Genomic DNA, 16,133 nt, shown 5'->3' with positions numbered 1-16,133 from the left:
GCTCTGCAACCTCCTTCCTTCACTCTGGTTTTTACATGACCTATAAATATCCCATTCACACTGAGAGAAACAGAGGTCTCCCATCACATCCATCAAACTTACAGAGTCAACAAATATTTACAGATGCCTGCCACATACTGGGCTGCTCCCGGTACTCAACAGGACAGACAAAACTCCACACTCCTGGTGATCACACTCCAGTGCTGAGAGAGGAGTGATAAATAAGCAAAGTCTGTGAGATCCAGTAAGATGCAGAATGAGGAGAGAAAGGAGAGGATGGAATTTTACACAGGGTGGTCAGAGAAGACCTCTCTCATGATGTTGGAACTGAGCGGAGACCTGAAGGCAGAAAGGGAGGGAGCTGGAAGACTAGTGGTAGAAGAGTAGGTCTGGCAGAGTTAAGGGCTCAGAGGTGGAAGAATCTGCTGTGATCACAGTAACTGTCCCCCAAAGAACTCACATCCTGATTTTTGGAGCCTAGACTATGTCAGACTATGTGGCAAAGGGGAATTAAGATTTCAGACAGGATTAAGGCTGCTGATTAGCTGACCTTAAAATTAAGTGCACCCTCTACTTTGGGGTGGAGTGGGAGGCTCAATGCAATCAAAAGTCTCCTATGAACCAGAAGCGTGATGCAGGAAAAAAGCGAAGAGGGACACGTGACAAGGGAAGATGGGGCAGAGACAAGCGATGTCGCTAGCTGTGAAGCTTGAGGAAGGTGGCCATGAGCCACTGGAAAGGCAAAGACACAGATTCTCCCCCAGAACCTCCAAAGTGAAACCATGCCACACCTCTGACCTCTGGAAGTATAAGATGTTCAACGTGTGTTGTGTTAAGCTATGGTGTTTGCAGTCATTTGCTCAGGCAGTCATAGGTGATGCAGCATCCCTGGCAAGGCTGAGCCTGGCGTGGTGTGCAGCATGGGTGGGAGACAAGGAGCGAGAGGAAAGGAATCAGAGGGACAGTGGGGGACCATGAGCAGATCCTGGAGGACTCCAGAAGCCACTTTAAGAGGTTTAACTTTAAGAAAAATAAGAAGCTACAAAAGGCTTGGAAGAGAGGAATGGCATCACTTTCCTAAGTGATTTCCTCATGGCAGTCCTTCCTAAGCATCACTCTTGGCTACTACCTGGAGAACAGACTATAGGAGGGGCAGGGCAACCAGTACAAAGGTGTGTTAAAGAAGAGGTCTGGCAGTTTGGATGAGATGACAGCCAAAGGGTTGGAGAGAAGTAAAAACACATGGGAGGGCTTCTCTAAGGACCCCCATCTGCCTGGTTCTTACCTGACTTCCCTTCTCTTTGAGTTGCTGTCTTTACCACCCAAAGCCTTTTTTCCTTTTCTAAGTGGAATATGTGATATCCGAAGCGGTAACACCCTGTGAACATGCAGAGTAACATATTTAAAATGAACACACTCTGTGGCTGATTCATGTTGACGTTTGGTACAAACCAACACAATACCGTAAAGCAATTATCCTTCAATTAAAAACAAATAAATTTAAAGTCAGGAAAAAAGAAAAGAAAATGAATATACTAACAGTACAATTTACTGGAAATTAAGATTCCTGTATCTAAGGTTGGTCAATGAGTCAAAACGAGCATAATGAAAATATTTTTAAGAAAACATGACCTATTTGAAAAAATACTGGAACTTCTCTGGTGGTCTAGCAGTTAAGACTCAGAGTTTCTATGCAGGAGACACGGATTTGATCTGTGATCAGGGAACTAAGATCCCTCATGGCCCAAGGTGCAGTCAAAAAGTAAAAAGGAAAACAAAAAAAAAACCCCAAAATACCAATATTTCAAGACCTGGACACATAAATACAGTAAGTACTACAGAAACCAATTTCTCACCAGTGCCTATTTTCATTAAATCTCTCCCTCACTGGTTCTTATATGACTCACACAAATGGCCAGAGTATTTCCTGCAATGTATTCCATTCTTCCTGACAAATTCTGATATTTTTCTCCCTTATTTTATTTTGTTAAAAAGACTTTGGTATGAAACTCAGGTCCCAAGTGCCATTTCAAGACCCCAAAAGCCTTCCACATCTGAGGACACAAAGCCAAACCAGGGAGATGACCTTGTTAGAAAAGGTGCCTGGGACCTCTCTGGTGGTCCAGTGACTAAGACTCTGCACTCCCAATGCAGGGGGCCTGGGTTTGATCCATGGTCAGGGAGCTAGATTCCACATGCCGTGACTAAGACTCGGAGCAGCCAAGTACATATTTTTTAAAAAAGACAGGGCGCCTGTGCTCACCCACTGAGACCAGATTCCGGAAGTTCTCCAGCATCACATCCTGGTACAGCTTCTTCTGGGCCGAGTCCAGCAGCCCCAACTCCTCCTCCGTGAAGGTCACAGCCACATCCGTGAAGGTCACTGCCTCCTACAACAAACAAACTCAGCTCAATCTTTCAACCAATGTCCAGTGGAAGAGGGACTACGCCAAGGAGAGGTGGTTGATGGGAAGATATACCAGCTCCTGTGGAAATGTGTAGACTTTCCAGCCCCCATCCTTCTGTCCTGCCAACACCACACACTGACTTTTCTCAGCCTCTCGGGAAGTGAGGCTATGGAAAAGAAAGGATGGGTGAGAGGTGAGTTAAGATTCTGAAGGATTTCAGTCAATTTGTAGAGTTTCCAGCCCTTCTTCTATCCTGCCAATGCCACACACGGATTCTCCTCAGCCTCAGTGGCTTCCTCCGTGATTCTCCTTCCTCAGTGGCAACAGACTGACTGAAGTCCCTCAGACTCTGGACTCACTTCCTACCCATCCTCTCCACCTTCTTGGCACTTTCCCTTTTTAAGTAGCCACTGATCCTAAGATGCACATTACATGTGTCTGGTGTTATACCAACATTTTTAAAAAATATATTTATTTATTCATTTGGCTGAACCAGGTTTCAGTTGCAGCATGCAAATTTTTAGTTGGGGTGTGTGGGACCTAGTTCCCTGACCAGGGATTGAACTCAGGCCCCCTGCATTGGGAGTATGGAATCTTAGCCACTAGACCACCAGGAAGTCCTCCGAAATCTTTTTAACAAACTAAAATCCCACAAGCCATGTGGTGCATCAAAAAAAAAAAAAAAAAAAGAGAGAGAGAGAAAGAAAGAAAAGAGAGATGTGCCATGTTGTTATTTGGATATTCTACCTAAGAAACAGCCAACACAACACAGATCAAATATAGTTCTTTCTATATTGAATGCATAGTACATCAAGGACAAAAAACTGACATTGTTTTCACAACTGATTTGAGGGGAAAAGGTATCATGGAAGAAAGCTGTCACTGAAGGGTTGCCTAGAACAGTCAAATTTGTAAACCACCTAAATGTCTACAGGTAGGATGTAGTCAAAAATAAAAAGCTGCCAAAAAATAAAAAAAAGGTGTATCAATACAGTGGCAAATGTGAAGTACCCATTTAAAAAAATATATAATATTAATGGAACAAAGTCAAAATTTAAAGTTAGATGTACACCTGAATACAAATACAGTTATAAATGCACATGAGGAAAAGACAAAGAGAAAATAACAGTTAGTTTGCCAGTAGGGAAGTAATGAAATGGGAGAGTTATTCATTTCTAGTCATTTTTCTACTCCATAAAATATATAATAATCACATAAAATAAAAACAAACACAAAGAAAACTCAAGAAGGACAACGTAATGTCTCCCATGTCTCCTGTTCTGCTTGAGGCATCCCAAAACAAACGTGCAACTATCTGAGCAACGAGATGGAACTTTAAAGTGAGAAAGGCAGGTACTACTCACCTTGAGTGTGGTCATGTTTCCTCCTATGCCTAGGGATGGGCACAGTCCTGAGTTATACAGGTTCTAGGAGGTCAGAATTGTCTGAGCGAGTTCTGAGAGTCTGAAAGGTAGAAAAAGACATGAAAGAGTAGCTTGGGTCACAGATGCTTCTTGTGAATGAGTGCATGAAAGTTCAAAGCAGCATTACTCATAATAACCTACAATTGGAAACAACTGGAATGTTGGCCTATGTATGAATGAACAAACAGAAGACAGACACAAAAGACTACATACTGTATCATTCTATTTATATGAAATGTCTAGAATAGGCAAATCTATGGAGACAGAAAGTATGTTAATGGTACCCTGGCTTTCTGGGGAGAGAATGGGGGTTAACTAAGGAATCCAACTGCAGAAATGAAATTGTTCCAAATTATCATGGTGATAGTTGTGCTGCTCAGCAAAGTTACTAAAAATCATTAATCTGTACACCTGAAATGGGTGAATTCTATGATACATATATTTCAGGCTGGTAAAAATAAATGTTTATTAATCTACATGTCATTTAGGTTTGCAATATGAATTTATGGATTGAGTCAATACTAATATTTATATATGAATAAATAAATAAGTAGGGAAGGAGAAGGTTCTCTTTACAGTAGAATGTAAGTTAATAAATGTATCTCCCTATTAAAAAACTTTAATAATTAAAAAAAGAGATAACTTTACAATGAAGAAATCTGACAGACATTACCTGAGTCTAGTAAACAAAGCTGAGTTTACTAATATAGGGATATACTGATATCCTTTGGCTCCAGCTATGTTGCAGTGACAAGGACACCTCACACTTCTGTGAAATCCCTGCCAACAGTGCATAATCTGAACTTAAAAATGGAAAACAAAACATCAGACGAACCTTAAATGAAGAACTTTCTCCAAAATAACTTGACTAAAAAATAAATAAATAAATAACTTGACTACATACACTCCAAAAACATAGACAGCATATTAAAAAGCCGAGACATTATGTTGCTGACAAAGGTCCATCTAGTCAGAGCTACGGTTTTTCCAGCAGTCATGTATGGACCTGAGAGTTGGACCATAAAGAAACCTGAGCATCAGAGAATTGATGCTTTTGAACTGTGATGTTGGAGAAGACTCTTGAGAGTCTCTTGGACAGCAAGGAGATCAAATCCGTCAATCCTAAAGGACATCAACCCTGAATATTCATTGGAAGGACTGCTGCTGAAGTTGAAGCTCCAATATTTTGGCCACCTGATGTGAAGAACTGACTCATTGGAAAAGACCCTGATACTGGGAAAGATGGAAGGCAGAAGAGGACAACAGAGAATGAGATGGTTGGATGGGATCACTGACTTGATGGACATGAGTTTGAGCAAGCTCCAGGACTTGGTGATGGACAGGGAAGCCTGGCATACTGTCTGTGGGGTCATAAAGTCAGACACGACTGAGTGACTGAACTGATACTCCCCCAAAATATCAAGAACAAAAAAGACAAAGATTGTAAAATCATTCCACATTAAAGAAGAACCATGTGATTATCTCAATAGATGCAGAGAAAGCCATTGAGAAAATTCAACATCCATTTATGATTAAAAGGAAAAAAACCCTCCAGAAAGCAGGAATAGAAGGAAGATACCTCAAAATAATAAAAGCTATATATGACAAACCCTCAGCAAACATTACTGTCAATGGTGAAAAATTGAAAGCATTTCCCCTAAAGTCAGGAACAAGACTAGGGTGCCCACTCTCACCACTACTATTCAACATAGTTTTGGAAGTTTTGGCCACAGCAATCAGGGCAGAAAAAGCAATAAAAGGAATCCAGATTGGAAAAGAAAAGTAAAACTCTCATTGTTTGCAGATGACATGATCTTCTACATACAAAACCCTAAAGACTCCACCAGAAAATTACTAGAGCTAATCAATGAATATAGTAAAGTTGCAGGATATAAAATTAACACACAGAAATCCCTTGCATTCCTATACACTAACAATAAGAAAACAGAAAGAGAAAGTAAGGAAACAATTCCATTCACCATTGCAACGAAAAGAATAAAATACATAGGAATAAATCTACTGAAAGAAACAAAAGACCTATATATAGAAAACTATAAAACACTGATTAAAGAAATCAAAGAGGACACAAATAGATGGAGAAATATACCATGTTCATGGATTGCAAGAATCAATATAGTGAAAATGAGTATACTACCCAAAGCAATCTATAGATTCAATGCAATCCCTATCAAGCTACCAATGGTATTTTTCAGAGGATTAGAACAAATAATTTCACAATTTGTATGGAAATACAAAAAACCTCAAATACCCAAAGCAATCTTGAGAAAGAAGAATGGAACTGGAGGAATCAACCTGCCTGACTGCAGTCTCTACTACAAAGCCACAGTCATCAGGACAGCGTGATACTGGCACAAAGACAGAAATATAGATCAATGGAACAGAATAGAAAGCCCAGAGATAAATCCATGCACCTATGGACACCTTATCTTTGACAAAGGAGGCAAGAATTTACAATGGAGAAAAGACAATCTCTTTAACAAGTAGTGCTGGGAAAACTGGTCTGCCACTTGTGAAAGAATGAAACTAGAACACTTTCTAACACCATACACAAAAATAAACTCAAAATGGATTAAAGATCTAAATGGAAGACCAGAAACTATAAAACTCCTAGAGGAAAACATAAGCAAAACACTCTCTGACATAAACCACAGCAGGATCCTCTATGACCCACCTCCCAGAATATTGGAAATAAAAGCAAAAATAAACAAATGGGACCTAATTAAACTTAAAAGCTTTTGTACTACAAAGAGAACTATAAGCCAGGTGAAAAGACAGTCTTCAGAATGGGAGAAAATAATAGCAAATGAAGCAATGGACAAAGAATTAATCTAAAAAATATAAAAGTAACTCCTGAAGCTCAATTCCAGAAAAATAAATGACCCAATCAAAAAGTGGGCCAAAGAACTAAACAGACATTTCTCCAAAGAAGACATACAGATGGCTAACAAACACATGAAAAGATGCTCAACGTCACTCATTATCAGAGAAATGCAAATCAAAACCACAATGAGGTACCATTACACGCCAGTCAGAATGGCTGCTATCCAAAAGTCTACAAGTAATAAATGCTGGAGAGGGTGTGGAGAAAAGGGAACCCTCTTACACGTTGGTGGGAATGCAAACTAGTACAGCTACTATGGAGAACAGTGTGGAGATGTCTTAAAAAGCTGGAAATAGAACTGCCATATGACCCAGCAATCCCGCTGGTGGGCATACACACTAAGGAAACCAGAATTGAAAGAGACACATGTACCTCTATGTTCATCACAGCACTGTTTATAATAGCCAAGACATGGAAACAACCTAGATGTCCATCAGCAGATGAATGGATAAGAAAGCTATGGTACATATACCATATGGTATATGTATGGTATATATATGTACCATATTCCATATGGTACAATGGAATATTACTCACCCATTAAAGAGAATACATCTGAATTAGTTCTAATGAGGTGGATGAAAGTGAAGCCTATTATTCAGAATGAAGTAAGTCAGAAAGAAAAACACCAGTACAGGATACTAATGCATATATATAGAATTTAGAAAGATGGTAATGATAACCCTGTATGCGAGACAGCAAGAGAGACACAGATGTATTGAACAGTCTTTGGACTCTGGGAGAGGGTGAGGGCAGGATGATATGGGAGAATGGCATTATCATATGTGAAACAAATCGCCAGTTCAGGTTCGATGCATGATACAGGATGCTTGGGGCTGGTGCACTGGGATGACCCAGAGGGATGGGATGGGGAGGGAGGTGGGAGGGGGGTTCAGGGTGGGGAACTCATGTACACTCCTGTTGGATTGAAGTCAATGTATGGGAAAACCAATATTATGTTGTAAAGTAAAATTAATTAATTAATTAATTTTAAAAAATTATGTCAAAAAAATGAAAGAAGAACATTAAGAAAAGTATGAGAAAAGTTCCGTAAAATGTTTATAAACAAAAAATACAACATACAGCATACTAACACATATATATGGAATTTAGAAAGATGGTAATGATAACCCTATATGCAAAACAGAAAAAGAGACACAGATGTACAGAACAGACTTTTGGACTCTGTGGGAGAAGGCAAGGGTGGGATGTTTCGAGAGAACAGCATCGAAACATGTATATTATCTATGGTGAAACAGATCACCACCAGGTTGGATGCATGAGACAAGTGCTCGGGCCTGGTGCACTGGGAAGACCCAGAGGAATCGGGTGGAGAGGGAGGTGGGAAGGGGGATCAGGATGGGGAATACATGTAACTCCATGGCTGATTCATGTCAATGTATGACAAAACCCACTACAATATTGTAAAGTAATTAGCCTCCAACTGATAAAAATAAATGAAAACAAAATATAACATAAGGCATAAAATTGGACTTTGAACTTGGGGGGAAACCAGTTATGAAGACATTTAGTTAAAAAACATAACAAAATAAATACAAGACTGTGGATTATTTAATAGTATGTTATCCAATATGCTATCTGGCATTACTTACTTATGATTAACTTAATAGATATCAACTAGATAAACACTATTCTTTAGTATAATATCTAACATTACCAAGTATGTGATGCTAAAATTCTACAATCAGTCTTTCTCAAATCCCTCTTACCAAGACACCTCCTGATTTCATGGTATATGGGCTTCCTTCATGCAAAAAGTTAAGATAAGCTGTCACTGAATACAGGTAACTTCCTGGTGTTATTTGGCTGATGGAGGTACAAAGCAGATAGGCAAAATCAGCGAATTTGGGTAACAGGTATATGAGAGCTCCTTATACTATTTTTGCAACTTTTCCATAGGTTTAACATTATATAAAGATAAAATAGCCTTAAAAGTCAGAAAACAGTCATAGGAATGGAAATAATGAAAATAGTAAGACTAATCAAGAAATTATATGGAAGTTCATTAGTTTATTTTTTCTTATAGTGATCGGGAATTCCCATAGTTAAAACACATAATGGGAAAACCACTGAGAAAGGCGTGATTTAAAAAAAAAAATCTGTAAAATGTTTATAGACAAATATACAAAAAGAGCCACTAAGCAAAAATGTATTAGAAGCTTAACACTTGCTATCATTACACCCTGGATTAATGAGTAATTAAGAAATTTTCTCTCTCAAATTTCTTAATTCCTGAATGAAATAAGAAATACTATTCACAATAAGGGAAACAAAATAGTTGACAATGACTTTAAAAACTCACAGGAAAGTCTGAGCCCATCTTATTTGATTTAAGGCCCTTCACGATCAATTCCTAACTATGATGCCTGATGCCACCTGGTTCCTAAGCCTTAAGGACTAAAAGCCTATGAACTCAACTCTGGACTGATTGCCTGAATTTCAACCTCAATTGAGCCCCTGACTTTGTGGGTGACTATGGGCACATAATTTACAGCACTCTGAGTATCAATCTCATTTTACAGAAGGGGGAAAAAAAGCAACATTTCTTTTCAGAGTCATGGTGCGGCACAATGTATTTATTTCTGTAAAGCCCTCATCATTGGGGTTTCCTTGGTGTCTCAGAGGGTAAACAATCTACCTGTAATGCAGAAGAACCGAATCAGATCCCTGGATCAGGAAGATCCCCTGGAGAGAAGACAAAGGCTACCCATTCCAGTATTCTTGCCTTGAGAATTTCATGGACGGGAGGCCAAAGGGCTACAGTCCATGGGGTCGCAAACAGTTCAACAGGACTCAGCGACTAACACTTTCACTCATTGAAGTTAAAGATTAAGGGTTAATTATTATCTATGCCCATGTCCAATTACACATCGGACACATTCTCTGATTGATACAACCGCCATTGTAAGAGAAAAATATCAAGTCCTACTCACGTGGAGCTTTGCAGTTAGTAGCCCAGGAGCACTCCTACCTCCTGTAGTTCTTTTTGAGGTCACGCTGGGGAAAGAGAGAATGCTAGGAAATGCCAGGACCGAGCCCTCATCTTCGTTAAAAGTTAAAGTCTCCCTTCCCTCCGAGCAGTCTGGAACCTTCTCTTTCAAGTCAGAAGGGGTGCAGGATGACCCAGTGTGGCACAGACATAGAAAGAAGGGTAAGGGTCACTAAAAGTGGATCTCTGATGCTAGCCCGGGCACCTGACAAATCTTTGAGAAATTAACAGCAAGAAGAAATCAGCACTCACTATTTGCCAGGAACCGGCTAAGACTTTTATTTCTATCACCTCTTCCCAAAACAACTCTATTACTTTTTAAAGAAAAGTAATGGGTGGCTCAGGCAATAAAGAATCCTCCTGCAAAGCGGGGGATATGGGTCCGATCCCTGGTGAGGAAGATCCTCTGGAGGAGTGCGTGGTAACAGTATTCTTGCCTGGAGAATCCCATGGACAGAGAAGACTGGCGGGCTACAGTTCATGGGGTGGCAGAGTCAGACACGACTGAGCGACTAGGTGCGCGCGCACACACACACAAACACACACACAAAACGGGAGGCACGGGGAGATTAACTCACACACACACACACACACACACACACAAAACGGGAGGCACGGGGAGATTAACTCCCCATGTGAGGATGGCAGAGTCAGACACGACTAAGCGACTAGGTGCGCGCGCGCGCACACACGCACACACACACACACACACACACACACACACACACACACACAACGGGAGGCACGGGGAGATTAACTCCACATGTGAGGAAGTAGAAGCGTGCGTGGAAAGCTGAGAGGCGGAACTGGCTAGCCCAAAGACACGTAAACACATAATCTAGGAGATATGCGAGGGGAGTTGGTCCTCTCTCAGAGTCTCCAGAATACCCCAACCGCTCCGCCAACGGGAACGCACACCGCTGCCTTTGCTCCTCCGCACCTGCACTCTCCGCTGAGGATTCTTTTCCCCTAAGTCGATTGCCAGGTAATTGCGCATCCCACGCACAGATCCAGAACATTTGGAAGGGCCACCAAGACGCGGAACTGACAAGCCCGCCCCACGGAAGAGACACCAGCAACCTCACTCTCCCTGGACGGAAGTCCTAGGCGTTCACGGGGCGTCTGGACTACACTTCCCAGAATCCATCTGATTTCCCCTTCTTGAGCGGCAGTGCAAGAAACTAACAGTGTCAGAACTACACTTCCCCGAATGCCAAGGGACACTAACCAGAGTCTCAATTTCCAGGAAGAAGTGTTGGAACTACGGGAGCTGCTTGACTACACTTCCCAAAATTCCACAGCGGAAAGAACCCCACAGTCCGGACTCTCGGGGTGGTAATGAGGTTCCCTGCACGGGGTCTGTTAATTTTCCTTGAGTTCCCCAGTGAAAATACTCCATAGACACGACTTTCTGAAATCAAAATGTCTCCCAATTATGGCAGGAGTGTTGTTGCAAAGGGAACAAGTAGGGAGATACAGTCTTCAAGATATTAACTGCTTAGGGGACACAAGGTGATTGAATGCAGGCTCATTTTAGTCTAATCTGATGTTAGGAGGCTAAAGGTGTGAGGTAAAAGAATAGGCGAAGAGGAATGATTTGGGAGGGTCAATGAGGAAGGAAGGAGGTAGCAGTGCCAGCTCCAGACCCTGTGGTACCACTGCTTTGGCAGGAAAAACAAACTTGAGAGGGCCAAAATGGAAACTCGTCCTCATGGAAAAGCGCTCTTCCCTCACCTAAACTTTTCATTGAGGTTGATATGATCCCTGCTTTGGATGTGAAAGCACCAAATTTCAGAAAGTTAAGAAATTGTCTGCTATCTCAATGCAAGCATAATTGCTGAAGAGCTTGGCACTGGAGTCACGGTGATTCCCAAAGCCTATGATTTAATGCCAGAGCACTGAGGAGAATTCTATTGGTGAGGGAGGATGTTTAATATGAAATATTGTATTTAGTATATTAAATATTAATATTTTCTGGTTAAAATCGTTATTATGGGTAGTAATTTTAAAACATATGTTCAGTTCAGTCGCTCAGTGGTGTCCAACTCTTTGCGACCCCATGAATCACAGCACACCAGGCCTCCCTGTCCATCACCAACTCCCAGAGTCTAGTCAAACTCATGTCCATCGAGTTGGTGATGTCATCCAGCCATCTCATCCTCTGTCGTCCCCTTCTCCTCCTGCCCCCAATCCCTCCCAGCATCAGGGTCTTTTCCAATGAGTCAACTCTTCGCATAAGGTGGCCAAAGTATTGGAGTTTCAGCTTCAGCATCAGTCCTTCCAATGAACATCCAGGACTGATCTCCTTTAGGATGGACTGGTTGGATCTCCTTGCAGTCCAAGGGACTCTCAAGAGTCTTCTACACCACAGTTCAAAAGCACCAATTTTTCAGCGCTCAGCTTTCTTCACAGTCCAACTCTCTCATCCATGTTACTGGAAGCTAATTAAAACAGTATAAAGCAAAATGGGGGGATGGGGTGGGGTGGAATGATACTTAGATTCTGTCCCCTTGAAGATAACCAGATTTTTTTCTCTCCCTATAAACATATTTAACATATATCAACACACAGACTTGGTTTTTTTGTTTTGCCCACACTATATGGCATGCAAGATCTTATATAGTTCCTTGTCCAGGGTTTGAACCCACACCCCCTCCAATGGAAACACAGAGTCTTAATCACTGGACCACCAGAGAAGTCCCCACTTGTACTTGTTCTTCAAGTCTCGTATTTTGCCTCTATTTCTCTAAATTCAATATAAGCTAGACATTTTCCAATAAAAGCCACTGAAAATCTAAAACCTATCATTGAATGAATCTGAGAGGTGACAACAAAACAGCCCCTGACATGTGGAAGCTGGCATGGCACTCCAACTAGGGCACTGTTATTTTCCTTTAGGATATAAACCAATCACAGAATACCATCCTCAAATGAGGTGTCTCTGAGACTATGGGTAAAGTAAGACAGAACAAGGGCCTCCTCATAATTTTGTTTAGACAGACAAAAATAAGGTCACTGTGCCACCCACATAATACCAAGTGTCACCCTCTTGGCTAAAAGAGTGACTGCTACTTCTTTACGACTTTAGACTTTATCTTTGTTTTGTCTGCTCTCCCAAAGCTTTCTGACAGCATCCAACCTAGAGTGAACCCTGCTTCCTTAGGCTCTGTCCCAAAACACCCAACCAAAGCCCAAATCCGGTAACAGATTGAGCAGGGACATTTCCACGTGGCATGGTGGAGATGCAAGGGCTTGTAAGTCCTGTTGTCCCTTGGCAGTACCAGTTCCCTGAGTGAAAAACTGAGCTGCTGCCTACCCTCTGGCCACATGGGGACAAACAGGATATACATAAGCTTCCTGTTACAAGGGATAAGCTGGTGCAGTGGGTGCGGACAGAAGTCTGAGAGGTGACTCCTGGAAGAGAGGGAGACTATATCCTACCCAGGCTTTTGACCAAGCTCAAACTCCCTTGTGTGCAACTTGCCAACTCCGATGATGTCCCAGGGGTTGCAATGTCTGGAAGAAATACAAGGGTCCTGTGCAGGAAGCTCTATCCGGTCCAGGTCACTCACAACTCTCATTTTTGTGCAGTACCAAACGACTGATGGCTTTACTGAAACATTTGAGATAATCTCCTCCCTGAGGGAGAAATTTAAAAATTGAAGTATAGATAAGGACAGAAGCTAGTAAAATCCCATGCTAACTGGATGCTGCATCTTATTCAAGGGGACATTGCAGATTCAAATGTCTCCAGCCAAATAACATACTTAGGGATGGGACCAAGGTCTCCGTGTCTTCACCAGAGACAGTAGCCCTATTCTCTAAGATAAAAGGGGAAGAGGAATTAAGACTTTTCTGGGAATTCTGGATGCTGCATCCCATATGGTACTTTTTCTAGGCCTCTGTAGGTCTAAAGATTAAACTGGTGACACTGGGCGTTGGGGATGAACCTGGTACCTGTAGTGCTTATGTGCTTGTGTGGCCTATGTGCCTGATGTGGTTGTGGGTGCGATGCTTTGGGACATTTTAGGTGCCAGTCACTCTGGTTTCCATAGGCAAGTGCAATGTGGGCATGGACATTTTGGCTGCTTTTGGCTCAGAATGACTCCAGCTCCTGAGTGAGTAGGCTACCTCAAAGGAAAGAATTCAAGCCATAACAGTGACTCCTGCCTGCCACCTAAATTACCCAATCCCCAGTGGGCTTTTCAATAAAAGCAGTGCTACATACAAGGTCAAACCATGGATAAGCTAAAATGATTGCCCTACACCTCAAAATTGCACAGTTTCTCCAACAAGATTTTATTCACACTATCTCAAGCCACTGTACTACAAAGATAGTGTTTAAAAAAAAAAAACTAACAGGTCCAAAGTGGAGTCATTTGTTTCACACACACAGTCAGACACACTCACACTGGCTTAAGACTCAATATTAAAAAAAACAAACATCATGGCGTCTGGCCTCATTACTGCATGGCAAATAGAAGGGGGAAATGTGGAAGTAGTGACGGATTTCCTCTTCTTGGGCTCCAAAATCATTGCACACAGTGACTGTAGCCATGAAATCAGAAGGCGATTGCTTCTTGGCAGGAAACTAATGACAAACCTAGGCAACGTATTGAAAAGCAGAGACATTACTCTGCTGACAAAGGCCCATATAGTCAAGGCTATGGTCTTCCCAGTGGTCACATAGGATTGTGAGAGATGGACCAGTAAAGAAGAAAGAACACCAAAAACTTTATGTGTTCAAACTGCAGTGCTGGAGAAGACTCCTGAAAGTCCCTTGGACAGCAAGGAGATCAAACCAGTCAATCTCAAGGGAGATCAATCCTGAATATTCACTGGAAGGACTGATGCTGAAGCAGAAGCGCTAGTATTTTGGTCATCTGATGCAAACAGTTGACTCACTGGAAAAGTCCCTGATTCTGGGAAAGATTGAGGGCAGAAGGAGAAGAGGGGGTCAGAGGATGAGATGACTGGAGGGCATCACTGATGCAATGAATATGAACTTGGGTAAACTCCAGTAGATGGTGAGGAATAGGCAGGCCTGGCGTTCTGTAGTCTATGGGGTCACAAAGAGAAACAACTGGGCAACTCAACAACTGGTTTAATTCTCAAACCACTGTACTACTGAAAAGGAAAAGTTAAAATTTTACATAACTTCCTGCTCATTCTGCCTCGGTAACTCAGCTTCCTCCTTGCAAAGTCTGGATCACGTAGGTCACATAGTCTCAGAAAGTGGGGACTTACAATACTAGGAAGTGGAGGTTATCTCACTCATCTTGTCCTGCTCTTTGCAATTGCCCAGCCCCTGCAAACCTGCTTAATCATGCCTGTCCATGTAAAGGTATGGCATCCCCCCTCCCCATCTTGACAGCTGGTCCTGTGTGTGCAAAACCCCTTAGTTTAAACCAGCCTGTTAGCAGCTAGTGTTGCCCACTATAGTCTGTCTATAAAATCTCTGTAACCCCTTTGTTCGGGCTTTGCTCAGAGCTTGGAGAGTTTACTCCGCTGAGCCCACCGATGTAATAAACCTGAGGTCTCCAACTCTCCCAGTGCGGTACTTGGTTTCTTGATTCCTGGTTTCTGCAACTCTACGAAGGTAGTATTTTTTTTTTTTTTAAGGCCTATAGTGGAGTCATTGTCACACACACACACCACAGCAGCAAATCGAGACTTTATTTCAGTTTTCATCTTTCATAGAAATGTAATCTTAATCAACTAGGTTGGTATTTTATGGTTAGCACTAAAATTTCCCTCCCCCTCGGAACAGGTATCCGCACTATAAGCCCTTGCCATTCCCATCCCTCCCCCAAAAAGATGTCATGAACTAAAATTATCCTTTCTTTTCTTTAACTAACAATTCCTTTGCCCAACTCTTTTGCTTAAGGAAAAAAGTGTCCATTTGAATAACCCTCCTATGGTGACCAGTCCGCTTCATAAAGGCAAATTAGATCTTTAAATTTACCCATTGGAATTTTTTTTTGGGGGGGGGGGTGGCCGCGCCACGAGCGGCTTGTGTGATCTTACCCCCCTGACCAGGAATCCTACCCAGGTCCTTAGCAGTTAAAGTGCGGAGTCCTAAGCACTGGACTAAGAGAGAATTGAATCTGATGTTTAAGAGTAATAACCTCATCCGAAACTTACGGAAAGCCGTTAGAGAAGGAGAAATTTAATTCATCCAATGTTCCACTGCGGCAAATGACAGAGTGAGATGGACAGCGTGCAGCCTGGTAGGAGGGTCCTCACGGGGAGAAATCTGGAGACCCTCCAACTAGACCAAAACTGACCCATCCACATCCGGGAACGGAGAGGCCTCAGCCCAAAGGAATCACCTTCCACGGCCCACCCCTCAAACCACTGCTCTCTGAAGTAGCTCTTGCCCCCAAACT

The 16,133-nt window shown here is 42.0% G+C and overlaps 1 protein-coding gene across 5 annotated transcripts in view; it reads right to left on the bottom strand.

Moving 5' to 3' along the window:
- Window positions 1-10,884, bottom strand: part of LOC122420279 (zinc finger protein 234-like) — a 32,876-nt gene extending 21,992 nt beyond the window's left edge. Inside the window, exons 1-5 of one of the 5 annotated variants that reach the window (XM_043435254.1) lie at window positions 10,685-10,884; window positions 9,689-9,752; window positions 3,773-3,872; window positions 2,264-2,390; window positions 1,286-1,378 (exon numbers count right to left, since the gene is read on the bottom strand). In XM_043435254.1, coding sequence (XP_043291189.1) covers window positions 1,286-1,378; window positions 2,264-2,390; window positions 3,773-3,787 — 235 coding nt within the window. In that variant the 5' untranslated portion in view covers window positions 3,788-3,872; window positions 9,689-9,752; window positions 10,685-10,884. The remainder of the gene's footprint in view (window positions 1-1,285; window positions 1,379-2,263; window positions 2,391-3,772; window positions 3,873-9,688; window positions 9,753-10,684) is intronic. The other 4 variants (XM_043435244.1, XM_043435243.1, XM_043435245.1 and 1 more) reach the window with 4 other exon arrangements.
- Between the last annotated feature and the right edge of the window lie 5,249 nt (window positions 10,885-16,133).

The sequence above is a fragment of the Cervus canadensis genome, chromosome 18, assembly GCF_019320065.1.
Source record: "Cervus canadensis isolate Bull #8, Minnesota chromosome 18, ASM1932006v1, whole genome shotgun sequence".
Classification (NCBI taxonomy): Eukaryota; Metazoa; Chordata; class Mammalia; order Artiodactyla; family Cervidae; genus Cervus; species Cervus canadensis.
The sequence above is the reverse complement of the archived record's forward strand: the minus strand, read 5'-3'. Positions and strand labels throughout refer to the sequence as shown.